This window comes from Pleurodeles waltl, chromosome 3_1 (genome assembly GCF_031143425.1).
Source record: "Pleurodeles waltl isolate 20211129_DDA chromosome 3_1, aPleWal1.hap1.20221129, whole genome shotgun sequence".
Classification (NCBI taxonomy): domain Eukaryota; kingdom Metazoa; phylum Chordata; class Amphibia; order Caudata; family Salamandridae; genus Pleurodeles; species Pleurodeles waltl.
The window spans coordinates 1,342,620,640-1,342,639,783 of record NC_090440.1 but is presented as its reverse complement, the minus strand read 5'-3'; the positions used below and the strand labels follow the sequence as shown (position 1 = coordinate 1,342,639,783).

The 19,144-nt window shown below is 45.1% G+C and overlaps 1 protein-coding gene across 5 annotated transcripts in view; it reads left to right on the top strand.

Annotated features, from left to right (window-relative positions):
• The window catches only part of IFT46 (intraflagellar transport 46), a 109,947-nt gene extending 93,371 nt beyond the window's left edge, over positions 1 to 16,576 (top strand). For all 5 annotated transcript variants that reach the window (XM_069224750.1, XM_069224753.1, XM_069224749.1 and 2 more), the window contains exons 10-12: positions 14,188 to 14,248; positions 14,370 to 14,455; positions 15,300 to 16,576. In XM_069224750.1, coding sequence (XP_069080851.1) covers positions 14,188 to 14,248; positions 14,370 to 14,455; positions 15,300 to 15,395 — 243 coding nt within the window. In that variant the 3' untranslated portion in view covers positions 15,396 to 16,576. The remainder of the gene's footprint in view (positions 1 to 14,187; positions 14,249 to 14,369; positions 14,456 to 15,299) is intronic.
• Positions 16,577 to 19,144: the final 2,568 nt, after the last annotated feature.

Sequence of the window (19,144 nt, the reverse complement as noted above, 5' to 3'; positions counted from 1 at the left end):
GGCTCTCCAGTCAACAGACCTAAAAAAACATTGTTAGTCCCAGTCGACGTCAAACGTGTCTTTGTCGAGAAGAGGTGCAGTGCTGACCTGTTCAGCGTCTCTCCGTGGGTCAGCATCAAAGGGACGACACACATCGGAGCGAATAAGATCAACGGCGACACAGTCGGCACACCGAAGAGCATCAATGCCGAGGAGCTTATTGACAGCGATGCTCCATCACTGCTCGTCATTGAAGTCCTTTCTTGACGGCGACACATCGTGGCCATTCGATTGCACGATCCAGATCGACGTCGAGACACGCCCTATCAGTCAAGACAGGCTTCCACGACAATCACATTCAGGAAGTAGTAGGTCAGCGTCGAGGAAATGAGGAAGGTCGACGTCTGTTACCATTTGTGCCACTTCACGAATTCAGGAAAAGCGCACTGAAAGTGTAGTAGAATCTACAGTTTACTAGACTCAGACTATTCGCGCACCTATTCTCCGTCCAGGGAGGCACCAGCTGACGTTCCTCCAGTGCCATCTGCGCTTCCTCCTCCTCAACCGATACTTCTGCCTCCTACAGCACCAAGACCTAGGAAGACTTCTCCTATACCTCCTCCACCTCCCACGGCCCCTGCGAGCCCCTGTTAGCGGTCTCCTTCAAGACACCACACCAGGAGTTCAAGGCATACCCCTTTTATGTCTAGACACCATAGATATTGTCACAGAAGATCCCAATCCAGGCATTCCACTGATGCTTTCTCCTCAAGTACGGGAAGATATTCACCGACTCATCTGTGGATGACATTTCAACTTTCCAGGATGTATAAGTGCGAGGTGCAAAGAAGTTAAACATTCCAATGTCTATACCTACTCCTACAACATCTGTCATGAGACATTGCAGCAGAGGTCAGCTTCATGCCCTTTGCTACCCTTGGTTCCAGGTCTTCTAGACCCAGCAATGGACCTCTTCCTAACCCCATCATCAATCAAGCCTGCACCATCAAGGCTCCCGAAAAAGTATTGTCCTCCTGATCAGGATCCGGTCTTCCTAAGCACGGACCCAACTCCAGACTCTGTTGTGATAGTGGCCGCAAGAAATCAGCATGCCACAACCCCTACATCCACATTTACACTGGACAAAGAGAGCCAAAAGCTGGAATCTGTTGAGCAAAAAGTCTGCAATACTTCAGCAACCACAATGAAGGCAGCAAGTGCCACTGCCTTATTAGGCAGATATGACAGAGCCCTCTGGGAATCACTACAGCGGTTTGTTGACTATCTTCCCAGAGATAAGAGGGGATTTTAATGAGATTTTCAGTGAAGGCCTAATGGTATCCAACCAAATCATTAGTGTAGCTGCAGTTGCCTCTCTCCTGTCGGCACATGAATACTGCCTTGGGGTCTCTCAAACCACAATCTCAACAACGGATACTCAGTTTGCCATTTTCAGGTACTACTCTCTTTGGTTCTCAAACGGATGATGAAATGGTGAGGATGAAAGCAGAGCTGGAGACATTAAAAGCCGTTGGCTTAGAGAAACCAAAAGATTCGAGAAACTTTCAGGCCTTTCCAATGCTGTTTCTCTTCACAGAGGGTTCAAGCCCCTTGTTGGTATCAGGGTCGCCAACAGTCGGGTGCACAATCCCAGCGGTACCATCGATCCTACCAGCCCTACAAGAGGAGATGAACAAGTTCAAACCAACGACCTGCTCTGGGAAGCAAGCAACCCACGAGCAAAAGCCTTAATCCTCTCTTCTCCCTCTTCCGTTACCCACTCCGGTAGTGGGAACCATCCGATATTACCTGGAAGACTGGCAAAACATCACACAAGACGCCTGGGTTCTGAATATTGTTCACAATGGATATTGTCTCGGATCCACCAGTCCCCCACCATCCATTCCTCCGAAGCCTTCCAGATTCAACATCCCACAATTACAAGTAGAGGTAGACATCCTTTTACAGAAACAGCCAGTGGAGCATGTTCCTCCTCATCAACGAGGAACTGTGATTTGTTCCAGGTACTTTCTCATCAAAAAGAAAGACCGTAATGAATTCAGGCCCATTCTCGACCTCAAACTGGCCAACAAGTGGATTCGGCGAGAAAAATTCTGGATACCTTGGTTACAGCAAATCTACCCTCAGTTACATCAAGGGGATTGGCTCTGCTCCATTGACCTTCAAGACGCATACTTCCATATACCAGTAGCCAAAAAGCATTGGACATTCGTGAGGTTCTTAGTGGGACACATCCATTATCAGTATCAAGTGCTTCCATTTGGCCTAAAGTCAGCACCCAGAACCTTCTCCATATATATGGCAGTAGTTGCTGCCCACCTCTGAAAACACAAAGTATTCGTCTAGCCATATCTAGACGTGGGTTAATTAAGGTATCCACGTTTCAAAAGGCTCAAATACACTACAATTGGACTTGCAATCTCCTTCGATGGCTGGGCCTTCAGATCAACCATGTAAAGTCAACCTCCACCCCAGTCCAAATGATACAATACTTGGGGGCTTCCATCAACACCCTCACAGCAAGCATGTGTCCTTCAGAGGACAGACACTTATCAATCCTTCGGAAATCTCAAGCTCTCATGAAAACCTCTTGTCCAACCGTGAGAGCAGTATCCTCTCTCCTTGGCTCAATGGTCTCCTGCATATTTCTCACACCAAATGCCCATCTTTACATGAGACCATTACAGGAATGCACCGAGGACCAGTGGGAGCAGCGGACGGGCAATTGGGATGACCGGATTCAGTTTTCCCTTCATGCGAAACTGTCATTGAAGTGGTGGCGCTCTCCAACCAATATCCTGCTAGGAACACCATTCCTTCAGGGCATTCCTCTTTAACCAGTGGTCACGGATGCCTAGGATGGGGAGCCCACATGGACCACCTACGAATTCAGGGCAAGTGGTCATAGAGAAAGTCGACATATGTCAGCAATCTCCTAGAGCTGCGCGCAGTTCATCTAGCGCTGAAAGTGTTTCTTCCATTGTTCACCTCCAACCCCCTGCTTGTTCAGACGTACAATACAACAACCATGTATTACTTCAACTAACTGGAAGGGACGAGGTCCAAGCCCTTGTCTCACAAAGCCCAGACAATCTGGAAATGGCTTCTGGCAAGGAGCTTGTCGATAACTGCAACCCCCACACCCCCCTCTTCCAGGAGACCAAAATACCCAAGGCGTTTCTTTCAGCAAACTCATCCACGAAAACTACGAGTGGGTCTTAAAGGACAACGTTGTTCAAAACATCTTTCAGCAGCGGGGAACTCCAGCCATCGATTCATTCGCCAACGCAGAAAACGCCAAATGCCCAAACTTTGCATCGATGTGCTTCCAACCAGGGACCCTGGGTAATGCCCTATGGATCAATTGGTCTGGCAGATTTCTTTGTGCTTTTCCACCAATTTCCCTAATTCTAGCAGTTGTCATCAAGCTATCCCAGTCGAGAGACAGGATGATACTCATTGCTCCGGAGTGCCAATGTCAATGGTGGTTCACAGACCTTCTTCACCGGTCCATCAATCCACATCTCAGGCTGCCATGTAGACCAGATCTATTAACGAAATTCAGAGGTCAGATGGTGCATCCCAAGCTCTCCTCTTTGACTTTGGCAGCATGGCTCCTGAGCTAGTACAATATGGTCACCTGAATCTTCCACAAAACTGCATGGACATTCTTTAAGAAGCGAAGCAGCCTTCCACACAAACTGCATTTGCCTTCAAATGGAAGAGATTTTGCATATGGTGTTCTTCGAAAAACAAACACCCCACCGCCTGCCAGGAAGATGTCATACTTCCATACTTATTCCATTTGGCCCAATCTGGCTTGCAGTTCTCTTCTTTAAAAGTCCATCTGGCAGCTCTTACTGCATACAGAAAATGTCCTTCACAAACCTCTTTTTCACAGAATCCCTGTCATCAAGGATTTCCTAGAGGGTTTGAAGAAAGACTTCCCTCCCATTAGGCACCCTTCTCCTCAATGGGAGCTAAATATAGTTCTTTCATGCCTTATGTAGGACCCTTTTGAGCCCATATATAAGGCCTCTCTCCAACACTTATCTTGGAAACCACTTTCCTAGTGGCCATTTGTAAGGAAATGCCTCCTTGGCATAGTTACCCCCTGACTTTTTGCCTTTGCTGATGCTATGTTTTGATTTGAAGGTGTGCTGAGGCCTGCTAACCAGGCCCCAGCACCAGTGTTCTTTCCCTACCCTGTACTTTTGCTTTCACAATTGGCACACCCTGGCATCCAGGTAAGTCCCTTGTAACTGGTACCCCTGGTACCAAGGGCCCTGATGCCAGGGAAGGTCTCTAAGGGCTGCAGCATATCTTATGCCACCCTGGGGACCCCTCACTCAGCACAGACACACTGCTTGCCAGCTTGTGTGTGCTGGTGGGGACAAAACGAGTAAGTTGACATGGCACTCCCCTCAGGGTGCCATGCCAACCTCACACTGCCTATGCAGTATAGATAAGTCACCCCTCTAGCAGGCCTTACAGCCCTAATGCAGGGTGCACTATACCATAGGTGAGGGCACCAGTGCATGAGCACTGTGCCCCTACAGTGTCTAAGCCAAACCTTAGACATTGTAAGTGCAGGGTAGCCATAAGAGTATATGGTCTGGGAGTCTGTCAAACACGAACTCCACAGCACCATAATGGCTACACTGAAAACTGGGAAGTTTGGTATCAAACTTCTCAGCACAATAAATGCACACTGATGCCAGTGTACATTTTATTGTAACATACACCCCAGAGGGCACCTTAGAGGTGCCCCCTGAAACCTTAACCGACTATCCGTGTAGGCTGACTAGTTTTAGCAGCCTGCCACACTCGAGACATGTTGCTGGCCACATGGGGAGAGTGCCTTTGTCACTCGGTGGCTAGTAACAAAGCCTGCACTGGGTGGAGATGCTTATCACCTCCCCCTTGCAGGAGCTGTAACACCTGGCGGTGATCCTCAAAGGCTCACCCCCTTTGTTACAGCACCACAGGGCATTCCAGCTAGTGGAGTTGCCCGCCCCCTCCGGCCACGGCCCCACTTTTGGCGGCAAGGCCGGAGGAGATAATGAGAAAAACAAGGAAGAGTCATTGGCCAGTCAGGACAGCCCCTAAGGTGACTCTAACTTTTAGAAATCCTCCATCTTGCAGATGGAGGATTCCCCCAATAGGTATAGGAATGTGACCCCCTCCCCTTGGGAGGAGGCACAAAGAGGGTGTACCCACCCTCAGGGCTAGTAGCCATTGGCTACTAACCCCCCAGACCTAAACACACCCCTAAATTCTGTATTTAGGGGCTCCCCTGAACCTAGGAACTCAGATTCCTGCAACCTAAGAAGAAGAGGACTGCTGAGCTGAAAAACCCTGCAGAGAAGACGGAGACACCAACTGCTTTGGCCCCAGCTCTACTGGCCTGTCTCCCCACTTCGAAAAGACACTGCTCCGGCGACGCTTTCCCCAGGACCAGCGACCTCTGAATCCTCAGAGGACTGCCCTGCTCTAGAAGGACCAAGAAACTCCCGAGAACAGCGGCCCTGTTCACCCAAGACTGCAACTTTGTTTCCAAAGGAGAAACTTTTAAACGACTGCGTTTCCCGCCAGAAGCGTAAGACTTGCAACTCTGCACCCGACGCCCCCGGCTCGACTTGTGGAGAAACAACACTTCAGGGAGGAATCCCCGGCAACTCCGAGACTGTGAGTAACCAAAGTTGTCCCCCCTGAGCCCCCGCAGCGACGCCTGCAGAGAGAATCCCGAGGCTCCCCCTGACCGCAACTGCCTGACTCTCAGATCCCGAGGCCTGGAAAAGACCCTGCACCCGCAGCCCCCAGGACCTGAAGGACCGGAACTCCAGTGCAGGAGTGACCCTCAGGAGGCCCTCTCCCTTGCCCAGGTGGTGGCTACCCCGAGGAGCCCCCCCCCCCTTGCCTGCCTGCATCGCTGAAGAGACCCCTTGGTCTCCCATTGATTCCAATTGAAAACCCGACGTGTGTTTGCACACTGCACCCGGCCGCCCCCGTGCTGCTGAGGGTGTACTTTCTGTGCTAACTTGTGTCCCCCCCGGTGACCTACAAAACCCCCCTGGTCTGCCCTCCGAAGACGCGGGTACTTACCTGCTGGCAGACTGGAACCGGGGCACCCCCTTCTCCATTGAAGCCTATGCGTTTTGGGCACCACTTTGAACTCTGCACCTGACCGGCCCTGAGCTGCTGGTGTGGTAACTTTGGGGTTGCTCTGAACCCTCAACGGTGGGCTACCTTGGACCCAAACTTGAACCCCGTAGGTGGTTTACTTACCTGCAAGAACTAACAATTACTTACCTCCCCTAGGAACTGTGAAAATTGCACTGTCTAGTTTTAAAATAGCTATATGTGTTTTATTTGAAAAGTATATATGCTATTGTGATTATTCAAAGTTCCTAAAGTACTTACCTGCAATACCTTTCATTTGAGATATTACATGTAAAATTTGAACCTGTGGTTCCTAAAATAAACTAAGAAAATATATTTTTCTATACAAAAACCTATTGGCCTGGAATTGTCATTGAGTGTGTGTTCCTCATTTATTGCCTGTGGATGTACAACAAATGCTTAACACTACTCCTTTGATAAGCCTACTGCTCGACCACACTACCACAAAATAGAGCATTAGTATTATCTCTTTTTGCCACTATCTTACCTCTAAGGGGAACCCTTGGACTCTGTGCATACTATTCCTTACTTTGAAATAGTGCATACAGAGCCAACTTCCTACACCATTACATCTGCCTGCAGAGTAAGTAAAATCCAGGCACTCTGTTCAAATGAACCATACACATAATTGTATTCCACCAAAGTAGTCATGAGGACTCACCCGAAATTCCTCCCAAAGGTGGTTTCGGATTTCCACCTTAACCAAACCTCTTTGCCTACATTTTTCAGAATCCCTCCATTCCCTGGATATATAACGAGTTCTCAAGTTCTATCTTGACAAGACACGAACCATCCGCAAATCCGACCAATTGTTTATCAATTATGGCCATTTGTGCATAGACTTAGTTACCTCGAAGCAGTCCATCTTGCGATGGTTAGGCTCATGTATTCTATCCTGCTAACAAAACACTCCCTACTAGACCAAGAGCACACTCTACTAGAAGGAAAGCAGCTACTGCTGCTTTGCTGCGCAATATTCGTATTGTAGGAATTTGCAAGGCAGCAACCTGGCAATGAGTGCACACATTCACTAAACACTACTGCCTAGACTCTGATGCTAGAGCAGACGCTCAAGTGGGGAAGGCTTCCCTCAGAACCTATTTGCTTTAATGTATTCCAGTGCTTCCTCTGTCTCTTTCCCCGCTCTTCATAGGGATGGGCTTGCTAGCCTATTCAGTGCTTATGACTATACATGGAACTTCCCTATGAGAGAAGGAACAGTTTCTTACCTGTAACTCCAGTTCTCAGGTAGGGGAATTCCCATGATAAGTCATAAGCAACCCTCCCTCCTTTCCGGAAGAATAGACAGAGGTATTGATACACAGTGTATAAGTCTAGCGTCGCCTTCAAAAAACTGAATCTACTGCCACCAGCTGTGCATGATGGGATGCCGGTGGTCTCTGAATTCTGAATGTGCTGACCTTTTCTTTGATTTAAGATGAAGAGTTAAGCCAGTGTAGACTAGGTACATAGGCTGCACTATCTGTCCTATTCTTAAGTGACTTTACAGGCCTTCTTGAGGAAAGGCAAAAACTTCCACTTAAGAAGATATTTTGAAGAAGTGCTCTGGGGTCCCCGCACGTGGGCGTGACTCTTCAGTGCTTATGACTTTTGATGGAAATTCCCCTACGAGAGAACTGGAGTTACGAGTTAGAAACTGTTCCTTATTTCTCAAATCTCAACTTTGATGGTGCGTATATTATTGGGTGTGTTGTTGCTCATGCTATTGCTGCATGGCTGCTTTGGAATTATTCATAAGTAAATTTCAGGTTTTGCAGAAGTTATTCAATGCATCACCCAGTAAGATTATTATCCAGTGCATACAAAACAAATGACATGAGTAACCACAGACTATATATGGGTATGCAGATATGTTTTAAGTAGTGTATAACAGGACAGTGAACGTGAATAAGAAAAGAGGGAACAATACAAGACAAAAAAAAAAAACTTTCTTGTAAAGTTTTGGCTGTCCAAGAAAAACATTTACAAGAGCAATTACTAGTAATACTTATTATTACTCCTTTTCATATAAATTGATTAGTCTAAAATATGAGTTTTAATGATGTTGTAAACTTCTTGCAGTACATTTGTACAACACAGTGTTTCTCTGAACCATAAGTGTAACAGGATTATCTCATAATCAGTAGACTGTCCTAAAAAAGATGTAGTGTGAATGATGCAGCTATGTACCACATGATAAACGTCCATGTGCAACATGGTTTTATGTGCAGTCCTTTCTATTAGACTGTTGTTGTTTTATGTGGTGGCTGAAAGGACAAGCCCGTCCACCTCAGGATTTATCTGTTTGACCATGAATGGGAAGTGGATACTTCTAGGAACTAATATATGGTAAACAGATCATTATTTACACATTTTTTGGTCCCATCAGTTTAATGTGAATATGCATTCGTCTGTGGTGTGCCCGAGAGAGGGGGTGGAGCTAGTTCTGAATTTAATTCTATTTTTTTATATTTGTATTGTTGGAATTTTATTGATTTCCAGTTGAGTGGAAGTGGTCAGTTAATCATACACTCTGAAATTAGGCAGAGGAAGTCAGCCCGAGAATAACGTAGGGGTCTTTCAAGGTCACTCTTCATGCTACATTACACCCCTCAGTTAGAGGCATGAACTCGCTGACAGCAGCAGGATCTTTTAAGATTTATGCTCCTTGGGGATGGATGTCCTACGAGTGCAGGAAACACATTTGCTGAAGAGACTTGGAATCAAATACAAGCAATTCCAAGCAAAATACCACACTTCAGCAGTCTCATTCAATGCATTCTCATTGCCAGAGAAAGTCGGAATGGAGCAAGGGACAAGACTTCACCACTGTTGCAGCCCAAACCTCATCCAGTTTTACCAACTGATATTACCAGCCGGCATAATCTGGTACACTGGTACCCCACCATGGAAAGGTGGATGTGAGAACACCAGGTCAGTTCTGATCAGGTGGAGCGATATCCAACCCAGAGATACCACTCCGCCTGACTCATAATCTGGTTCAACTGAGAGAGCAGAGCAAACACTACTTTACTTACAACAAACCTTTTACAAAACTGGGCACAGAGCAAGGAGTGAGGCTGATGTTACCCTAATTCTGAAGCCAGGGAATAACCCAATGGAATACACAGCAAATCGCTCCCTTTCACCGATTGACAACAAGAGCATCGCTAAAATTGTGGTCAATAGGCCCAGTATACTTCTTCTCTTCAGGATAACACTGGACCAGGTGGATTGTGTCCTGGATAGGTAAATGTAAAACACTAGAAGGATAGTCTATCTCAGAAATAGTCCAGCACAGGCATCTCTCCTAGTTTCCTGTCATTAGACGCGGAGAAGGTATTTGACTATGTCAGCTGGTCTTTCGTAACAGCGAAGTTTGCCAGAATGGGATTTGAGGAACAATACAATGATTGGATATTAACAAGACCATGTCCACTCACCTGAATTCCAGGTTCCACAGGAGCGAAGAGAATAAAACCCTCACCCCTAAACACTATTCTCTTGATTCTGAAATGAACAGGGAATAAGCAACTAGCCTCCAGGGGAAAGGGATAGGGAACAGGGATTTGGGAAGGGAAGAGAAACAAAACACTGGTTCATGAAGGAGCATCACTGTTCTAAGAAAGTTGCCTCAGGGCTTGGTGCAGGAATTCTAAGCCCAAAAATAAATCCAAAACAAAAGAACTACAAATATCACAGGGTCTTTCAGCAAAATAACAATAATTATTATCATTTGATTGGGCAATCACGGAGTCTTTCAACAAAGTCACAATAATTATTAGCGCTCAATTGCTCAGCTATTAAGCACGCTTTTGTAACTCACAACAAAATTGTTATAAAACCAAACTTATGAATTTGTCTTGTTATTCGTTTTTCACACAATAGACTCGCTCCAAAACAATCAGAATAAACGTTTAAGTTTGCATTGATATCAAGCGATCCTTTCAGGAGTTCACAACACTTAACTTCAATGCTGCTTTTACAAATACTTCTCAAGCTGTCTTTGGAAAATGGTCTTGTATCACAGGTTTCTCAGCATCGACAAATGTCTTTCATAATGCACCAAAAGGTCACTAACCTCAAGAAGGCTGAAAACAGGGAGACGAGATGGGAATTACTCACAAACCAACTTCTCCAGAAATGTTTCGATTATTTGAGGAAGATGGAATACTGCTCGTAAATTATCCAGACGCTGCAAAAGTAATCCGCTCCAGAGAGGGGAGCTCCGATGAAGCCTCGCACTGCAAAGACGACTCCTGAAAGAATCACGGAACTCCAGCTGAACCGGAACACCTGCGAGCGAAGGAAGACTCAAAGCCAAGCATAGGAAACACCTTGGCAGTTCTATTTATAGACTGCTGTGCTGGTGATGAGTCATCAGACACATGCTGGTGATGAGTCATCAGCCGCTTCTGATGACTCATATGAAGGAATTTGATGTCTCAATAAACCGCTTGGCACACAGTTCAGAAATGGGGCAACACTTGCTTTTATCAATATAAACAAAGATACAATGTAATATTCGTCTTCAGACGGAAGATCATTTTCCTCACAAGTTACAGGGGAGTGCTGTCTGTAAACACACTCATGACATGTTTCATCTTTTTTCATACATACTGATTTATTTTGTGAGGGAGCAGCAAAAAGCGTGTGAGTGTGAGTCCTAACATTACCTCCCCCCAAAAGCGTTTTCACTGCCCATGGTTTGGAGGGGTATCATGCATGAAAGGAACGCACCAGCTGTGGGGGCGTGGACATGGACGGCTTGTTCCCATGACTGCTCTTCGGGTGGGCAGCCTTTCCAGTCCATTAGATAAGAGTCGGCTTTGTCGTCTACAAGAATCAACAATGCAATGGACTTCGAATTATTCATGATTATCCCAAAGTATGGAAGGTGGTGGGGAAATAGGTTGAGTGGTGGGGAGAAATGGTTTGAGCAACGAGACATGAAATACTGAATGCATTTTATGTTCTCTGGGAAGGTTCAGTTTCATAGCTGCAGGGTTGATAACTTTGGTGATGGTGAAGGGACATATGAACCAAGGCTGTAGTTTACGAACCCCTGGTATGGATAAATAACAGGTGCTTAGCCATACTTGATAACCTTCTGCATATGTTCGTGCAGATGTACAGTGTTTGTCTGCTTGTTCTTTCATCTTTTCCTTGGTGTCAAGTAAGGTTTTTTGGGTCTTATTCCAGATGTTTTGTAATTCAGATAAATGTACAGGTACCTTTTGGGATGGTAGGAATGGTATGCTCTTGGGATGATAGCCTAGATTACAATAAAAAGGTGACATGTTATGAGCCGAATGAACACTGGTGTTATATGCAAATTCGGCTAAGGGAAGTGCTTGCAACCAACTGCTAGTTAAGGTGGTAATTAAACAATTTAGGAACTGTTCCATGGTTTGGTTAGTTCTCTCTGTCTGACCATCAGTTTGTGGATGATGTACAGAGCATAACCGATGGTCAATACGAAGAGAAGAACATAGTTCCTGCCAAAATTTAGACACAAATTGTGGTCCTCGATCAGAGATAATTACAGTTGGCAGGCTATGAAGCCGGACAATATGCATTATAAAAGGTTCAACTAGTTCTTTAGCAGTTGGGATTTTAGTGAGAGGAATGAAGTGGGACATTTTTTTTTTAGAATAAATCCACTACCACTAGTATACATGTATTCCCCTTATCTTTCGGTAGATCGGTTACAAAATCCATATTAATAGTTTGCCTTGGAGCTGGCGGTACTGGTAGAGGAATTAGTTTTCCAATGGGGGTGGTGTGTGAAGGTTCGTTACAAGCACATACCGGACATGTTTGTATAAACTCCTTTACGTCTGCATCTTGGGAATCCCATCAGAACCGTTGTGTGCACAAGTTCTTAGTCTTACGCTCTTCCGGATGGCCACTCAAGGAGGACAAATGACACCATTAAATAACCAGCTCTCTCAGATTCTTAGGGATAAACAAAGCCTGATCATGATAAAATAGATTGTCAGAAATTGATTGGATGTGCTAACCATTGTTCCATATTTTCCTTCTGCAATTCTTGTTTTAATGTGTCCAGGAATGGGAGCTCGTCCAAACAACTACCTATAATTTGTTCTGGGGGAATGATCGGAATCGGTGTTATCTGTGTTGTATCTGATTGTGTTGTGGTGTTTTGGAGATGTGACAGGGCGTCAGCCTTAAATTGCTGTGTACCTGGTATATAAATAATTATGAAATCAAATTCATTAAAGAAGGAAACCCATCTCATTTGTCGTGGGGTAAGTGCTTTTGCAGATCTAAAAAATTGTAAGTTCTAATGAGCTGAATAAATAGTGATGAGAAAACCTGCTCCCCACATATGTCCTGCACCAACACAAAACCAAATTCCACTGGATATAGGAGCATGCTGGTGCAACATTTTGCCGACTGAATAGGTCATTAACACGTCCCAAGGGTACTAGCTCTATATTTGCTTTTCTGAGCGCCCTCAATTGCACAATTTGGATTCAGAAAGTTATTTAAGGCTTAGGATATTTACTTGACTTATTGAGCTCATTCCTGTTTACTCCTGTCTCCATTGCACAGATGCAACTGGGGTTCTGGGAGGGTTTTGTTTTACTGGAGGAGTTGATTTAATTTGTTTCTGGTTACCCTGTGAGGTACAAGTAATGTGAACTAAGCATAGCCATTTGGAATGCTTCTCTTGTTATGTAAACAGCAGACTAAATGAAAAGATTGAAATATAAACCTGTGAAATAAGTTACAGAAAAGTAGCTCCAAGGCTTTCAGTGAGCACTTCGATAAGTCCGAAAGGAATGCTGGTTGTGGTGTATTACCTGATAAAATGTGGTGAATGAGCAAGGATTCGCAGCATCCTGTGTTGGAATAAAGCAATATCTTGTTTAAGCTAACAGAGGTCTTGACATGCATCTCATTTTTTCACAGAAACCCTTTTTCGGTTCCTTTTTAGGGTCGAGCCTGCGCTGCATGCGCTTGCGCATGCGTATCGCAGCGAGACGCTTTAGTGTTTAGAAAAGGGCTCGGAGCCCTGTCAACTTCACGTCCGTGTTTTTTATTGGTTCGTGGGCTTGCCTAATAAAATCTGCTTGTTTTCATTAGTCGAAGGCACGCATACATCATGCCTTTTCCGGTGGCTACCCTTCCTCGAGCGCAGCGACCAAGTACAGAAAACATGCGAGGCTCGCTGTTTTCCATCGGGCTCGTGGACTTCTTTTTCTCTAATTTACTAGCGCGATCTCGCTTGGCAGAAGTCGAGCGCTTTACATAGTTAATTTCACTTTTTCGGGTTATGTACATGAATGCACTTTTGCCCGATAGGTGAAAAGTCGGGTTAGGAGTTTACAACGCGATCAGCTCTAACATGAGCAAACGCGAGACCCGTTGCATTGCAAATGCTTATTAGATATGCTTTGATATATTGAAATGATTTTCTTTTGGGCAACAAAACTTAATATTGAAAGTTGACATCTTAGTGTGTTAGTTACACAATCTGCAAAGGTGTGCTGTGATAAAGGAGTCACTGGTTCAAACCCTGAGAACGTCATCTCAGGAACTCACCCTTCCAAGATGGTTTGAATGCTGTTGAGTTGGTCAATATTTATCCTCCAGCATGAAACTCGTCCCTTATTTATATGCTTAGTAATAAGTCCCCGTGCCCATTAAAATTGTTCTCAATGTCGATACATTGCAGGGTCATGAGGCACAATTTCTAGAACCTTTAGAGCATACCAGATAATTTTGGGAAGGATCCCCCTGCTTGGGGATATTACAGGTAAGTAATTTTTTCTCACTGAGCTGGAAACCCACGGCTGTTGACAAAAGCTTAAACTGTTGTAATTCTTGGTATTACCCGGCATGTTATATGTTTGTGGCACATCACTGCAGCAAGTTTGATCTGTCCACGTTGGTGTGTATAATGGCTTTGTGTGTGGATGGTGCATCGATGTTTCCGCAACAAACTTCCTAATTCTGTCTCGATCCATCTCGCAGGTCAGTCTTCCGACAGCTGATGTCGACTGCAGCCTCGCTGAATACATCGATATGATCTGTGGTGAGCAAAAGGCACAACCCCTTTTATAAGTCTGGAGGGCACACCGAAAGGCTGTTAGACCTTTTTTTCTGTATCGAAAGTAACAAAAAAATAAATGATTGCATTTCTGTCTTCTCCTCAGCGATCTTGGATATTCCCGTGTACAAGAGCCGTATACAGTCTCTGCACATCCTGTTCTCACTATACTCCGAATTTAAGAACTCCCAGGTTGGTTGTGGTGCTCTCCCACTTCAAACAAAATCCTGCATTACAAGCAGCACAAATTAAGCTCCAAAGGAGCTCACTTTAGGACATAAAGGGTGGACCGGAGGCACATAGACCACACAATTTATACCATCAGGTATGTTACATAAACCTTCCTGGAAGGCTATGACTATCTAATATCACACAGCAGATTCACCCCCCATCTTTCCCTCAGCACTCTGCAGTTCATTCCCCCAATTCATCCTGGTCACGGACCCTTGTCCAGGGTAAATCCATGTTCGGGTAACCCTTACCAGAATAGCCTGTCATTTACCTTTACATACAGTTAATCTAACCAGAACTGATTTATTTAGTGGACATCCTGAAAAAAGACACTAGTCCAACCTCCTTGCCCTCCTCTGTACACCCCTGCCACAAGTCTTGGTCATTAATACTCTGAAGAGGAATCTAGGTGCGAGTGTCTCAGAACCCGTATGTTTATATCTTAACTATGTCTTTTCTCTGGACTCGTGATGTTCACCTTCTCTCTGATTCGCCTCCTCCCTTTCTCTCCTCCCTTTCTCTCCCACTTCACCCACTTATCCTGGTCTCTATCCATCCCTCTATACTCCCCCACACACTTTGCTGTCTCTCACGTATTGCCCTTCCTCACTCTTTAACCCTTTGCTTTCCATGTGTTCTCCCACCCGATCTTTCTGTCCTTCTTTGCTCTCTTATTTGTTTTCTTTATTCTGCCTGTGACATTACCCATGTCGTGCACAATCATTACGCACCTCCCCCTCCCCCCCCCCCCCCCTCCCCTAAGCTCCCTACCGCGAGTTCACCCTGTCCTTTTCTTTCTTTCCAGCATTTCAAGGCTCTGGCAGAAGGCAAGAAATCTGAGATCTTCCCATCGGACCCTCCATCGCGTGCAGGGGAGGCAGAAACCTTCACCTTTCACTGACGACCCCTCCCTCCCTCACTCACCAGCACATTAAAGTGTGGGTGCGAAGCCTAGCTCTCCCTGAGTCAAGGAGAACCACCTCGCCCGACTCTCTGCCCAGTGCCATGCAAGCTGTTCATGAGCTGTGCGAGGGCCAGTTTTTTTTTTCTTCTTTTTTTTCTTTTTTTCAGCACCTCCGTCCGACCGCTGTTATTAGTCTGCTGTGAAGGGGGCATTCAACTTACAACCTAGTATCTGTAGGATGACAACTGTAAGGAAGGACCAACTCTCCAGCAGCCCCAACTGGTTTAGTTGTGTTTATAATTGTATTGGATGATGCTAAACATAAAAACGGTGCTCCATTTGGGTGCCTATCTTCGGATCTTCTTGTCTGCCACGATCCCTTTCCACTTGCGCACTAGGCTAAGACTGTCTAAGCTCAGGAGAACCATCTCCACTGTATCCTGCCCCTTATAGTCCTTAGAGGGCTCCTGAATATTTAAACTTAATTTTTTGGTATTCCTTTAGATCTGTCTGAAAATCCTCTGTATGCTCCCCTATCCTATATATGGGATGGAAGGGCATCTCGAGTCTTTATGAAAGGTTCTCCTTATTGATCACTGGGACTGTCCCTTCCTAAGACCTCTGCCTTTCCTTTTAAAGGGTACCGTGTCTCTATAATAAGGTCTAAATTGGCCCAGAAGTCCAGCACTTCACCATGTGCCACCAAATTCAGTATTCTTCTTTTAGTTCAGTATGCCCCAAGATCTCATTGTAGTTCATCTCTTCGATGATGGGTATACTCATACTCCTTACGGCGGTTCTTCCTCTGATTTGAATATGCATATTATGAAGTTATTGTGGTCTGTCCATTCCTTGGTAGGTACTCCAATACCGCACATGGGCAGGTCTCTCCTCTGTAAGCGCACATAGGGTTTTGGCATCTCCTAATGTATTTGCAAAGTTTTCTCCACAACTGGACGTGGTACATGCTACCTTCCAGTGACATATCTAGGGTGCCAGAAAGAATCCCAAGTGGAAACATGACCTTACACATTTCTTAAACGTTCAGATTTTTTACATTCTATCTGGAGTCCATGTTGGTGTGACATCGCAAGACTGCGTAAAGTCTTTTGGTGTTTTATGCACTTATTTATTTTATCTTTGGCATTTTGTTTAATAAACGTTTTCTATGTTAATAACATGCCTGTTCTCTTTAAGTATAATAATATTGAGCAGTCCCCAGTCATTTCTCTTAGGGAGTGCTTACATTTTAGTTTTTTGGTTCTCATATTTTCCTCTTACTATAGTATTCCTTTTGTGGCCCCAAATCCTAACCGTTAAGTAAGTTTGTGCTTGTCTCTGAGCTCTGAAAGAATGTCTCGAGCATTACTCCTGGTCTGTCAAAGTGACCTGCTAAGATGATGGATTGGTTCATCTTCTAAGAAGACAGACCGAGTAGCCTGTAATTGGCAGATGCTGTCGCCAATTAGGTATTGGATATACTCTTGAAACGATGAGTTAAAAACACAATTTGAGACCAAAAAGTTTGAAATTCAAATGTTGAAAATTACCACCTTTGACTATTGCCCCAAAATAGATATTGTTAGCATATTTCTTTCTAACTGGCTGCTTCTGAAGTAAATATAAAAAAACCTAGTTAACAATTAAGAAGTAAAGGTTTGAAACAAAAAAATGCATTCGATTTTACATGCTAAGAAGGCAAATGGGTAAACCTCTAAAAATGGCTGAAAATGACTAGAGGCCCAGATGTTGGCTGCTGCGAAGACCTGTTCTGATGGGTACTTCTAACTGCATATTCCTCACCTTGCCAATACCCACAGGTACGAGACTGGATCTATTTTTTTCACAGCAATTCCCTGGCCCACCAGTAGGTGACATAACGTGGCTCTGAAGAAGCATTTGAAGTTGAAAAGCAATTCCCCTGCTTCCTGCCTCTCTTGCCTAGAGAAAACATGACGACGTCTGAATACCTTAACATCTCAGTCTTCCACCTCATAGCCAAATCTTCAACTTGTCCTGATTAAGCCCAAAGTTCCAGGACCACTGGCAACGCTGTAACAGATCCGATCCTTCAAAGAGGCCATGTTGTGGATTTTTAGCACCTTTTCAGACCCTATTTCCTCCTCCAGCATCCCACACCAGAAAATCTGGTGGTACATACCTCCACTGGTAAGTTGAACCTAACTCCATCCCAGCTACGCCGCCAGAGAATCTAAATGTATGGAGGCCTTTGGAAAAAGCATGCTTTCTTCTGCCAGTCTCGCCATCAGACCAATGAACTCAAGTTGCTCCTAGGGCGTTACTTGCACACCTTGTGGAACATGGTGAACAACATTTAGCCTGCTGTTCCTGATGTCCTGCGAACTAATCTGCAGCAGATCTTATAAGATGGCCAAGACACAGTGAAATAAGTCATTAGTTCAGGCCTGGACACTACTGACTGTTTTAGTAGGACAGTTTGTACCAGCGTGGTGCTTAAGCACCTTGCTTAGATCAGATCCATGGGCTTCTCCAGTGATGTCTAAGCATCACTCATGGACATACCATTTGATGACACCATTCTCTTTTGAGACGAGGCAGGCTCCATTCTTGAGTGCTTTAAAGAGGGTAAGGCCACAGTGCACTCCCTTGGTGTTATAGCACCTGTGCAGTAGTTTCTCCAGCAATATCACACTTTTCGAGGCTTTGGAAGGGGCATTTAACAACAGCAGCACCACAACCTGCCTCTGCAACAGCAGACTTCCCAACCCTTTTGAAATAGAGGTTGGGGATTGAGCCGACACTGCCCAGGCCCTCGGGTGCAATGCACTACACAACCTCCCACCCCATCATCGCTGCTGTAAAACCCCTTTAATTGGCTCTCAGTGTTACATTGTCACTCAATTGGCGGCAGAATAAGTTGTTAGCTCTACGGTTAGCAAAGCATCACATTGGACATATGTGTGCTTCAAATAGTCCATATAGGTTACACTCTGCCCTTCTTGACCAATCCCTCCAAACAAGCCACCTACACCACAACTGCATCCAGAGGACCACTTCTTCAATCTACAGAAGAAAGTCCAGTCTCTCTTGGACAAGGCAGCCATCAAGCGGGGACCAGCATCAGAAATTGTGACTCGCTGCTACTCATGTAACTTTCTAGTGCTGAGAAATGACAGAAAACTCTGTCCTATGATCGATCTTAGTCCTCTGAACATCTTTCTCAAAAAGGACAAATTCAAAAGGCTCATTGTGGCCCAAGTTCTGTCTGAACTGGATGTTGGCTTTGGATTTGCAGGGCATCTACTTTTATGTCCATGTCCTGCAGTCCCACAGATGTTAACTATGATTTAATGTAGGCCACAAGCACTTTCAGTTTTCAGTGCTCCCATTTCGCCTCACTAGCACGCCTCAGGTGTTCACAAAAGTGATGGTTGTGGTCACTATACATCTTCAGAAGTCAGGAATACCAGCCTTCCCATCACTCAACAGCTGAAGGTGAGCTTGCCTCAATCTGTCGTGTACCACTTCCAGACGACAGCCAACCTATTTCTATCCTTGGGTTCTTCATCAATGTGCTGAAGGCACACATGACTCCTTTACAGAGGCTCTGTTCACTCAAGCCATTTTTTATGCAGTGCTCTTCTGAGCTTTCCTACCACCTTCAGGATCTTAGGATATTAGGGCTATGATCCTGATGTTCAACCTTTGACCTAGGTCTCACTGGCTAGGAGACTTCTTGGCCTCCTATATTCTGCTAGTGGACC